General features: G+C 41.7%; 1 protein-coding gene across 1 annotated transcript; it reads right to left on the bottom strand.

Annotated features, from left to right (window-relative positions):
* Nucleotides 1-1,007: 1,007 nt before the first annotated feature.
* Nucleotides 1,008-13,119, bottom strand: slc9a2 (solute carrier family 9 member 2). Its single transcript, XM_086051812.1, has 14 exons — nt 13,011-13,119; nt 12,515-12,848; nt 9,765-9,979; nt 9,444-9,692; nt 6,540-6,790; nt 6,217-6,434; nt 5,780-5,979; nt 5,280-5,369; nt 5,129-5,199; nt 4,383-4,550; nt 4,185-4,290; nt 2,454-2,570; nt 2,290-2,377; nt 1,008-1,577 (listed from the first exon to the last, which is right to left on the bottom strand). Exons 2-14 carry the CDS (start codon nt 12,798-12,800, stop codon nt 1,240-1,242), a joined length of 2,397 nt encoding a protein of 798 aa, XP_085907938.1. The 5' UTR covers nt 12,801-12,848; nt 13,011-13,119; the 3' UTR covers nt 1,008-1,239.
* Nucleotides 13,120-13,136: the final 17 nt, after the last annotated feature.

The following is a 13,136-nucleotide window of genomic DNA, read 5'->3' as shown; positions in this document are numbered from 1 at the left end:
TGCCACACCCCAAAGAAGGAAAGGAATTTAAAAACCAAAAAGTATGATTTCAAATATGCGTTTGTTTGTTTGTTACAAATGAGCAGAACTAGATTTTTAGGAACAATGTAGCTGCTTTCAAAACAAAACATAACAGCTGATGACAAAATTTGCATGAAATGCTAAATATCGGCTCATCTGATATGACCGATTAGATCGGTGGAAAGTCTAACTGTACACTACTACACGTGAAACGTAGATTTTACAGCACTTGTCTTCAAATGTATGTTGCTCAAAGGTTTACTTGATGCTAGTTTTGTTAGCTCATTTATGGCATTTTGCATTGTGTTAGCATTGAGCTGGAGGACTTGGTGGCTTTGATTAAATAGACATGTCATGTTTGGTTTTGAAGTAAACTTCTGCTGGGAGTGATAAACAGCTTGAACTTTTTGATTGTCTGCCAAATTGCTGCGTGTTGTACAGTGCGTGTTGTAAACTTCAAAATCACAGAGTATTCATAATTCAATTAAAATAGAATATTGATCAAATATTAACCCACTTTATACTGCTGCTGCATTTTATGATATACCGGTACACAAATACATTATATTAGACTTCGTATTTGTATTATAGTATTTTTGTTTTTATTTGAATTATTTTGCAATAATCCTTATTGCCATGCCTTTAAGAAGGCATACTGTCAATTGAGTCAGTTATAATTTTGAGTTGCACTTCTATTAAATGTGTAAAGAGGGCAGGGCCAGACCTGGCTTGTTTTGCACCCTGGGCAAGACATGGTGTTGTCACAGACACAGCCCAAACTGTATGTCTTGCAGTCGCAACAGCAAGTTGATGTGTGGGGGGGCGTTTAGCGCAAATACTGTACCAACTTGACGAGGAAATGAGCAGCGGCGTACAGAAATCTTGTTTAAAGATAATTCATTCAATGCTCCTCTGTGTTCTGTGAGAAACAGAAGCAGCAGCTTGAATGGAAAAAAATGGAAAAGTAAAATCCACACAATGAGCAATGAATTAAAAAACATATTTACTGGTACATGTATTTAAAAAACATGGAAGAAATAGTCACTAAAAAAGATAAATACATAAAAAAAAAATTCTACAACGCGGTAACATTCCTAAACTCTTAAAGATGGACCACATCAGTCAATGTTCATTGTCCTTTCAGTTTAAGTTGCATGGTTGTTCTCCTTTAAAAAGAAACAAAATGGCCATGCGATGATGTTGCATGTGGTGATGTCTTCACTTTTTGGGTTTCCATTGAGGCCTCCTGAGCAGAGGATTCCGCGTGGTGTCGTCTCGAGGTTCTGCGGCCCAGGAGGGAGCCGCGGTGGAGCCGCCGTTGTTGTCGTTTTCTTTTTCTGATGGGTCTGCATGGCGGCGAGGCTCAACGGAGGAAGGGCGTGATCTGGGTAGACCTCTCCGGGGCCGTCTTTCGTCCAAGAAGTCCACGGAGGGAACTTCCTCCAGCGTGTCCAGTCGGCGCAGAGGAAGCGCTGCCCTGGACGAAGAGCGTGAGGGCGGGGCGAAGTGAGAGCGTCTGGTGGGGAATGACAACTCCGACATGGTTTCGTGACCGTCTGGAAGGGAAACAATAATACAAATCAAGTAAAATTATTCCGTTACTAATGATGAAAAAGAATTACTGCTCGAGTACAGATCAGTTGTTTTGAATTGGTAAGTTCAACACATTTGCATTTGATCTTTAGGAAGTGTTTGTTTTTATACAATTTAGGTTCGGGTTAGGGTTATTCGAGGTCATTTTTGATGAACACTTAGACCTACTATGCTACCGTGTTTTATTAATGATCGTACTGATGGTACATGGAGAGCCAAGATTTTTTTTTCCAGTGGTACTTGGTATAAAACGTTTGCACTAATGTCGTTTTAATTTTCCTTGTCTACTTGCACCAGGACAAAGTGTTGCAACTTGATCCAGTAGATGGCGCTGCAGCTACACAATGCACAGCACACATTTTTGAAGTTGAACATGTTTAGGAAGGTTTAGGTTAAGTGAACAATAAAAATAAGTGCGCTTTACTAGGTAAACAATGTCGAGATTTAGACAAGTCATGTTTTTTAAAATTAGATCAAGAATTCTTCTGCCGAGTTTGAAACATCATATGGGTGTATGTATTGAATAATCCCCAATAGCAAGGGATAAAGTGTAATATGACTTTGGCTTTTGTTACAAAGTAAAATAATAATAATAGTGTAATTTTTTGGGGATAGCTGGCCGGATGACAGATGACAGAATGGTCCCACTTCAGCGAATGAAAAGGAACAACGTACCAGTGTCGTTCTGCCTCATAGGTGGGAAATTAGAGTCCAGGTTCTTCCCAGCAGGAAGTGAGAAGTACTTGTGCGATTTGGGCACCACCTTTTTTTTGTTGTTAAAAGAAATGGTTATTTACAGAAAGGACACAAGAACAATCAAAGTTCGTATCAAAGTTCACCGTCATCTGGAAGCTTCCCGGGCGGAGGCTGCGCCGGATGCTGGAGTGGCGTCGGATGAGAATCTCTTTGGTGCGGCTGTCATTGGGCAGCGCGTGCTTGCTGGTGTACGATGTCGTCTGAAGGGAGAACACAATGAGCTTTTAAGCATAGAAAACACTGTCAGCATTGGGTGACAAAAAAAAACCCCACACGGAAACACTTAGGATATGTTGATAAAGTTATTAAACCAGTTTGTATCATCATCTGATAAGGCATAAGTGTCATATGTCAGTGCCCCACCAGATGGGACTCTCTTCCGTAACGATTTGCATTTTATAGTTAATACAGAGGGGAGGATTGAATTGTGAAATGTATGTGCATGTACCAGGGATGTGCTTGCTCCCTCATTTGGCTGCAGAATCAGAGTGCCTCTTTGGGTTAACTACTGCGGCTATGCAAAACACACTCATGCAAAATTGTGAGTGTGTGACTCAAAAATCAAGACATCCTTTACACCGATACCCAATATCTGTTGTAGTAATAGTAGTGTTAAATATTACATACGGGGAGCATATTATTTGTTCCAATAGAATCAGTTCGCACGCATATGTAGATACGCATGCAGAATAGTATACTCAAGAGGAGAGAATTATATTTGTTTGTATATTAATTATGTATAGTAAACTGTATGTATGTGCGGGTTTTGTATTCAGGCTTAATATGGCTTAAAAATAAAATGCACATTTTTTTTCCCGAAAATTCATTTTTCGATTTGTTCCTCCTAAAGTCTATCAAGAACCTTAAAACAAGGGTACGGTGCAACACTTAATCTTGACCATCTGTGAGGTATCTGATGCCTCAATCTCCTGCTGGGGAATTAGAGGAAAGGAAAAGGAAAGGAAAAATCAAATGACAAAGACATTATTTACAACTGTTGGAAAGTTGACTTTAAACACAACCGTAAATACCTTTGAGTAAAACATTTAAAGGGGAAATCAACCCAAACATATTTTATTCCAGAATGTGTTCCCAGAAGGCCCAGAAACACGGCAATTTTGTGTTTGTGCAATATGAGTTAAGCAGTAAAATTCACCCGTTTTTAGCCATCTCAGGGGAGCGGCCATTTTGTCTCTTCTGTCGACTGAAATTGACATCACAACTACTCAGGGCTCAGATAACAATCAATCACGGCTCAGCTTCAGAAAACAGGTCAGCCGTGATTGGTCGTTACCTGAGCCCTGAGCAGTTGTGCTGTCGTTTTCAGTCGACAGAAGTGACAAAATGGCCGTCCTCGGAGATTGCTAAAAATTAGTGGATTAACTCTTATTCCACAAACGCAATATTTATCAGAATGCCTTGTTTCAACTAGTGGGTTTGCATGGAACATATTCTTGAAAAAATATGTTTTGGGTTCACTTTAAGATATTCAAACCTTTAATGTCAATAAATGAACAAATATTCACTTTGGGATTAATATGCATCAACAAAACTGTCACAGAACATAACACGAATGAAAGGTGCTGCTTGCACACTAAATTAACCTTTGTCCCTGGAGACATAAACCAAATCAACAAAATCCTGCATACAGTATAATGCATCTCAGGTAGGCTACATGCTAAGTAGATTGCTTGCTTCAAACCCAGAACCTCAAAACCGTGAGGCAGACATGTTAACCACTCATTCACTGCGTTGCCTATTGTTTGATATATTTTGGGTAATATTTGCGTCCTAATGTAAAACACAGAGCTCACCCTCTGTCTGATCTTGTACATGTTCTTGGACAATAGGTCATGCATGCTCCTCAGGTCGGCAGCCAGGAACTTCTTCTTAGGCTTAGCGGGACCTTTCTTCTCCTCACTGAAACAAGTTTGGATGAAGCTCACCAGTCCATCAAAACAAACTGAGTGGAACTTAAAAAAAAAAAAAAAAAAAACAAGATGGCATCATACTGCAGAGAGACGATGGATGGGGCGGCGCTGATGTCTCCCGACACCGTGTCCAGGATCTCCATGGCGTTTTGCAGCTCCAGCTTCTTGTACAGCGCCACGATGCTCGACTCGGCACGGTTGTCCCGGATCAGGATCCGACGCAGGATGCGAGTGTTGAACTTCAGGAATCTGACGGTGAAAGAAAGACAGAAAGGGGTGCTTCCATTTTATATTTGAAAATAAGAGTGTTCGTAAACATCCTCCTTAGGTTATGTTTCAAAACAGGGGTTGTGTTTTGCTTCATTCAACATTCTATATTAATTTAAAATGGAGTTACTTTATTTTAGGTGATATTTTTGTTTTTGGTTTGAATGCAAAGGACATTTTGTTTTGAATATTACGGTATTACCGCATGTGGCCTGACCAACCTCAATAAATAGATACTTGACCGACTCAAAAAAAAAACCATTTGCGGCTCTTGAAGATTTGTGTTTGCCGACACCTGGTAAAGATAAGAGCTTCATTTTTCCAACATAGTAATAAAATAGTAGTGTAAGTGTCTGTATGTGAATTGCAGTCGGTGAGTCAACCAACCTCTAAGAGATTTAAGCAGATAAAAACCAGTCTGGCCTGTGGAAAACTGAACATGACACCACATCCAAACTTCCCACACTGTACCACAGCAAACAATGGTGGGCATCATTGAAACAAAAAAAAAAAAAGAAAGTAAAGCAGAAGTTTCACTCGAGTATGCGAGTGAGTCTCACTTGTCCTTCCAGTAGAAGTGACTCCACTGTCCACACAGATCCTCGATACCAGCAATGGTGTGTTCCATCAGCTGGGACCACAAAGGGAGATTTGTTCATATACAAACACATGGACAAAAAAAATAACTCACATACATAATGCGTACCGTACCCTGCAGTGAATTTCAGCGTTGATGGTGTCCAGGTTGCGGTTGGTTCTGCGCACGTTAATGTACTCGATCAAAGGCCGGATGCTGATGCCCTGCAAGGACGAGGAGAGAAAACAGAACAAGCGTCAACCTGCCCATATGTCATGACATCATCATCATAAGATATCATATACAAGAATTATGACTTTTAATTGACAAGTTTCACACCACTTCAACCAACTGAGACTCCAAAGATGCTGTATACTGTATTTCATCAGCCACAACATTAAGTACACTTGAGTTGCAATAGTTGCAAGAGCTATGACAAAGACGTGGCCCACTTTTTAGTGACACTGAAAAAATATTTCTAGTAAAGTAACATTATTGTACATTCAAAAAAAACGAACCAATAAATACAATGAATGCATAAATAAAATCTAAAGGTGAGATTTAGTTTTTCGTCGATTAATAGACAATGTGTAAATATTATTTCATTTTTAAAGAGAAAGGGGTTGCTCCATACCTGGAGAAAGACAGTGAAGATGATGATGGCGATGGTGGCGGTGACAAAGAGCTGCTTGCGTCCGATGTTAACCGGCAGAGTGAAGGCCAGGGCGAAAGAAATGGCCCCTCGCAGGCCACCGTAGGCCAGACCAAACTGATCCTTGAGGTTGAAGGGGATGGTGCGGAAGGGGTTGATGATTTGAGTCAGCACTAAGACGCCTGCAAGGGAGAAGGGGGGAAGATTGATTCTAAAAGCATTTGGATCACTACCCATATGTTGTTGTAACATAATTCGAAAATCTACAATATTGATAACCGATATGAGCCCAGTATCGCTCTCCGATGTTTTGGGGTTGATACTAAATCGGAAGAGATCATGATTCGTTTTTTTCCTGCGTCAGAAAAAAGGTGGGAAGCGCCGTTCCGTAGGACGCCCCCTAAGCCCGGCGTCCTTACCGAGACCCCTCCACAGAAAGGCGAAGAGCAGCGTGAAGAGGATGTAGCCCCAGTTCCACTCGTGCTCCGTCGTTATGGTGACCACGCCCAGGAAGAAGAAGATGAGCGTTTCCGAGATGGAGCCCAGCATCTTGACCACGTGGCGGATGGTGGTGCACGAGCGCTGAGAGACGTTTTCCTCCACGTAGTACTTCATGGTGAGGGCGCACGTCACGATGCTGCCGGGCGGGGAGGGAAGATGCGTTCAAAGCAAGTACTTTACTTTTACTCCCAATGTTTGAAAGCAGATGCAGAGGAACCTCGGCCGGTCGACGCCCACTCACGCCATGATGGACGAGATGGCGAAGAGCTCGGCCACCAGGTAGGCCAGGTAGCTGTACATGAAGATGAAGAGCGGCTCGATCTCCCGCACCTTGGAGGTGAACCTGGTGGTGAAGGCCGCCACGAAGCCGAAGAGCACGCCGAAGCCCATGCCGCCCAAGCCCACCACGAAGAAACGGGCCACGCCCAGGAACACGTCCACCGGTTCCACCACAGGCATTTCCGCCACAAAGTTGAACATGTTGTACAACACCTGCAACAACAGATGCAGAGCATTAAACAAAGTCAACCCAAACATATTTTTTCCAAGAATAGGTTGTACGCAAGCCCACTAGTTGAAACAAGGCATTCTGATTAATATTGCATTTGTGGAATAAGAAATAATACTCTTGATTTTAGCCATCCCTGGGGGCGGCCATTTTGTCAATTCTGTCGACTGAAAATAACATCACAGTGGCTCAGGGCTCAGGTAACGACCAATCACAGCTGACCTGTCTGAAGATGAGCCATGATTGGTCGTTACCTGAGGCCTGAGCAACTGTGTGTCATTTTCAGTCGACAGAAATGACAAAATGGCCGCCCACTGAGATGGGTAACAATGGTGGATTTTGCTGCATAACTCATATTCCACAAACACGATAATCAGAATCCTGTGTTTCAACTAGTGGGCCTGCTGAGAACATATTCTTGAAAAAATTTGTTTGGGTTTATTTCCGCTTTAATGAGACACTTGAGTAAAGTTGACACGCAGCTGTTGCGATTTTGTGCCACACACAGGTTATTGATCTGGGCTTGTTTCCACGTACTCTGCAATGTACTCACGTACCCACTGACTTTGAAAGCATCAAAACAATCATAAGCAATTATACTGCATGTACATACGAGTGTGAAAATAAACTATTGTTTGACTTTGAAAATAGAAATCTAAGCTGATCTCAAAAGAAAGATTTAAACGTGGAACGCCACAATCACACTCATAGATGGTAATGGTGAAGAAATATCTGAGATCAAACATCACCGGCCATTGAGAGGTGCATTCTACAATATAATGTATTTAATCAAATTTTCATATTTGTAGCTCTCTGGACAGTGGAAACAGCGCGCATGGCACCAGTAAATTGGATTTTCTACAAATCTGAAACTACAATAAATGTAAAATCAATCCCTCTAAGACACTGACTATAGTATCAAAGGGAGCATTATCAGCCTTTTTTACATCTTATGTTGAGCCTCAGTACAATGTGCAAGTGTACCTAATAAAGTGGCTCCAAATGGCTTTACTGCCGACTAAATATTTGTCTTCGTTTCGTCTGCAGCTATCAAAGACGAGTAGCCACGCCATAGCAAGTTAAATGTAGGCGGTGTGACAACAATAAGATAAGGGGGGTCGCGGGGGAGTGCATTGTGGGATGGGGGGTAATTTAAGTTTCAGCAGTCCAGTTTCGGATAATCTGCGTGCAAACTCCTCCCGTAACATTTGCAAGAGTGACCTCAGAAACTGGTTTGGCGACATCTGAGCAAATAAACTCCCAACAGCAAAGCAGAAGTTTTGTCAACGATGTTTCTAAGAACGGCACTTCCCTTAGTCAACTTATTTAACTCAAGATGCACCCAACATTCCGTTACACACAGAGAAATGCAGTGAAACTTGAGCAATGCTTTGAGGGGAAAGAATAGCGAAACACAATAGCTTTCATGTAGTCACAGTTTTGACAATAAAAAGGGGCCAAACAGGAACTTAAATGGAGGGTGGAGTTGGGGAAGGTTGGCCCAGTGAAAGCAAAAGCAACTCAAAAGCCACGTTTACATGACAACTACCTGGTAAAACCGGGAAGCTTTTTGTCTTTAAGCTTTTTTTAAGAATGACGAGGAAGATCCCCGTTCATGAAGACCCTTATTCGCCATTTATGTGCAATACATTTTAATTGAATCATTAGGAACAGTTGCTCTACTATATTTAAGTATAGTACGTTCAAACTCTGCATAATGTCACAGTGGCTTAAAGGGCGACTTAAAAAAAATAGATTTTTAGCAAGAATTGTTTGTCGTTGGTGTTGTTGAATTGTTTGGGCAAGCACTAGTCAAAGTACGGTGCTCTAATTAATATTGCTGGAAAAATAATTCAATGGAATAATTCAACATCCTCGAGGGGCCGCCATGACAATTTAGTTCCACCTACACCAGAATTGGAAATGGTGTGCCGTCTCGTCATCCTTCATGAACCAAGAAGTAGCTAAAATTTTGCTTGTAGAATTTAATATTTGTCATTTCAGTCACAATGGAGTCAAGAATGTATGCTCATGTCATCTGAACCAGAACAAACGCCTTGTCAGAGGAATTCATGTTCTTGTTTTGAGATTAGAGTACCCCATAAAAAAATTGAAATTGGTGCATCTGATGTGAACCAGGAAGTAGCGTGCGTGCTAACTAGCAAACAAACAATAACACCATTCCACTTAAAAAAAATTTTTTTTTTACTTTTGTTCAAGGCAATTGATTTACTGCATTTTTGTTGTTGGGTCACAGTTGAAGCGCTCCACTTCACTCAGAATCACAAATGGTCAGCCATGAACCAGGAAGTAGCCTGCAAGCTAATATTCGGACAGACAATCTAACAAAGATAGCATAGACATGCTCCGGAAATTGTCTGCTGACTCAACTTTTCCCTTAGAGTACAAGCTGAATTTACGATTGCCAACGAGGGGGCGACAAAAGGCAGAGGAGCGTGCCAAACGAATGACGGGATGTACAAACAAGCAATCCTGTATTGTTTAAGTGTTTCCCTCAGGCTTCATTTTGTGGCAGATAAAAACATTGGTGCTAACTTCTGTACACAACCCACATGTCTCATGTCCTCAAAACAAGCATTCACTCACCGACAGGAGAAAACACCATCCACAACTCACCACGGTGACGGCATCGTTGAAGAGGCACTCCCCGAACACCACGATGTAGAGCTGCTCGTTGACCGACACGTCTTCGAAGACGCTCAGCACGGCCACGGGGTCCACGGCCGAGATGATGGCGGCGAACAGCAGGTTCTCCTGCAGGTTGATGTCCTGCACTCCGAACGCCTCGATCTGGCATATGGCAAACAGCGACATGCCGATCCCGATGCTGTTCCACAGGGTGCCTACCACTGCAAACCACAGTACCTACGCACACACAGAAAACTTAACCTCGGTATCACTGTGAGACCTTCACGGGTATTCTGTTCAGACGCGCACCGTGCCAATGTTCTCGAAGAAAGGCCTGGTGGGCATGAAGTAGCCCGAGTCGAGGACGATGGGGGGCAGCATGTAGAGGAAAAAGACGTTGCTGGTCAACACGGCGGGGGGCTCCTCGTTGACCGAGTGCATGATGGCGCCCACGATGAGGCCGATGCTGATTAGCAGGCATGACTCGGGAACCCAAACAGTGATCTTATTGTACACGTGGAAGCCTGAGAGAAGATGGAAATGTTACGCAATCCTGTTTCCATGCTAGCATGATAATGAGCAAATCAAGGCCGTCCGGAAGAGTTGTGATTCAAAGGAGTTGCGCTAGCTTAACTTGTCAGAGTTTACTTCATGTTACATTTGTTTAAGATAAGATGGTTTAAGGCTACAAGACATAAGGATTTATAACATCTCACAATGATGACTGTCCTAGCACCAAGACTGACCTGTGAGGAGTACCGTAATTCAATAGGCATCCAAACTGAAGGAAAATACAACAAACAGAAGAAAAGTAGCAGAAGAAGAAATAGAACTGAAGCTAACTGTTGGATTATCTGGCAACTACATTGCAATTAAAATCACTTCCCCATGTCCACCAACTTCCTGATCGCCTTGTTGTATGAACTAATGAAATCTTCTCGGATCAGAGGCGAAACGTCTTCTAAGACAACCAGAGCAGTCCAGTTATCATCGATTCAATGATCTGAGAAAGCTTTATGATTGCTGATCACTCCATTCCACAGCATTTTTGCAATCGTAAAAACTGAACAGGTTTACAACCATTTGTTGGCCCGACCATTTTTTCGAGCCGATTGGGAAGGGATAATCACCCTCACACCCCTGGACAATTGTTTGAGGTAAATAAACTCTTACAGACCTTTAATGACTTTGATTGCAAGGGAGGGAAAATTTGGCTCGATTACTCTCCATGACTGGTTAAAAATTCCAGCCCTTGATAAACCATACCTGCTGTATTCCCGGCATGCTGAGTACACGTTTTTAGTACTGCTGGCAACATAGTGAATGCGCGGAGAAGTGTTATCTTGCCAGGTCATGTGTTGGTATTTAAAATGTATCTGCAATCAATGAAGAGTTGTTTTTTACACTTGATTTTTTGACAATCATGCACTGCTGTTTGTTTATTCAAATTAGAGTAGTAGAAGGTTCAACCACTTCTCATTTAACTTGAATATATGTGGGTTCCACTTTATTTTTAATATTAATGTCGAATTTATATTATGTTGAAAAGCAGAAGTAGCAGGTAAACCTATTGTTATAATGTCGGTTGCACTTACAATATGTACTTTGTATTGAATATTAAATATGAGAGCAGTTAAACTCCTTTTAATTCAACCTCAAGTATTGGTTACACTTCAAATAAAGTATGAAGCCATTTGGCATTACTGTTGATTATTTGGTTATTATAGCCATAATTAATTTTATCTCATTCCCTTACAAGAAGCAACAGGAATCTTGTAAACTCAAACTTCAATGCCCAGTAACCCATATATTTATTTCACAGTCAGACCAGTTGAATTTCTGGCTAAAAAGCCACCGAATTGTTACGGGTCGTATCATTCGAAAATGAACCAATATCGCCCTTTAATCGTACCAGCAACCATGAATCATCATATAACCCTAACTTGCACAGTGAGTGTCTGTAATGCTAGTCAATATCCAATTTCACTTAATTATTTTTTTTATTTATTAATTACAAATACATCTTTGTTCATCTGTCAATGCCAGCGACATACAGTGGTAAGTGGTCATAAGCAGCACTTATAATTGTAATGAACAATTCATCAAAAAGACACTTCACACTTTTTGATGACACAGTGGAAGTGCCCTAAAATTCACTTTGCTTAATGCTAACAAACAAGTGAAAATACCACTGACATTCTAACGGTTAGCATCAATAACTGCGGTTTAAGAAGCAGCAGATATTTGAACAAAAACAGTGGCGCTACACATGTAGACATTGAACACTAACAGTCATATATTCTTTATCCTCTACAAAAAATGGCTCCACCTTACCGAGCCACTTATAGTAGCAGGCTAGTCGAAGAAGTACTATTCCTCTTGGTGTCTGCATCACTGTATTATACTGCCTCCCAGTGGCCAAGGCAGGCACACCAGAAGGAATAGCACAATTATTGCAGCATTAAATCATGATGCACAAACTGAACTGTTTAATTTCTTTCATTCTGTTTAATGATATAACTAGTAGGCTACCTAACACTCGGGTTTTATAAAGCAGTAAAAGCACAATATTACAAAGTACTATTTTTCCTTATTTAAAAAACACAAATTGTTGTTTTTTTGGTGCGAGGCTGGAAAGGATTAATGGCATTTCCGATCATGCCGAAGGATGATTTGAGATAATTCAATCAGATGAAAGTGTATGAAATCATGCTAAGTGTAAAAGAACATTACGATCAAGTTGCATCTTAAATCTGTTTGACATCAGCGAGTGTTTTGTGGACAGTGGATACTGGACATCCTGTGTCAAGAGACGTTTTTGTTTGTGTCAAATTGTGTAAATGGCTATTGTATATCATTGACACAAAAACTTTTACTTGTGTACCTTTCAGAGTCCGTCTACTTTTTTTTCTTAAACTTGCATAAGTAAATGAGTTGAATCAGTACTTCTGAGTACTTCAACTTACCTCTGTCTTCAGGGAGGTAAAATGACCTTTTTCCATGTAACGTTTTACATCTTCGGAATATATAAAAGATCTCAAATTCTATATGCCACTTACCAATCTTGGCAAAAGAGGCGAGCAGCACCCACAAAGTGATCTCGAAAGGGATTTGGATCCTCGGGTAGTCCATGGTGAAAACGGGCAAGTTGTCCTTCTCGGCCTCCGGGTAGGCCTGGGGCCCGTCCGGCTGCACCGGGGGCACCAACGTGACACCAACACCACCACCAGCCACACCACCCAGGGCGGGTTGAGGTGGGATTTCCCCCGCAGTGCCATGCAGGACGCTTAAAACGCCGCAAATAAGAAGCAAAACGTGCCCGGGTCTGTTGAGGTGAAGATCCATTTTGAGTCTACGTCGCGGGGAGATGCGCTCACGCCATCCACCAGGAAGCTAATTAAGGTGACAATTAGTTTTTACATGCGTGATATCATCTTTTCTTCCTCAATGAAACATCCAAAAGTGACTGCAACATTTTTGTCCCTAATGCCGGGAGAGGTTATTTTCTAAAGTTGCGTACTAGTGAAAGACAGTAGAATGCCCAAACACACTCACCTGTGAACAAGTCGAGCTACCTGATGCGCGTACAAGAGTTCCTCTACATCTTGGGCGCGGTCACGACTGATTGAATGTCACGTGATCTGATGGGCTCTCAATGGTCGAGTTTCAGTGGACGCACAA

Source organism: Filicampus tigris, chromosome 14, assembly GCF_054856515.1.
Source record: "Filicampus tigris isolate MCC_2025a chromosome 14, RoL_Ftig_1.0, whole genome shotgun sequence".
In the NCBI taxonomy this organism is placed as follows: Eukaryota; Metazoa; Chordata; class Actinopteri; order Syngnathiformes; family Syngnathidae; genus Filicampus; species Filicampus tigris.
Note: the sequence above shows the minus strand (reverse complement) of the source record. Positions and strands in the feature narration are given on the sequence as shown.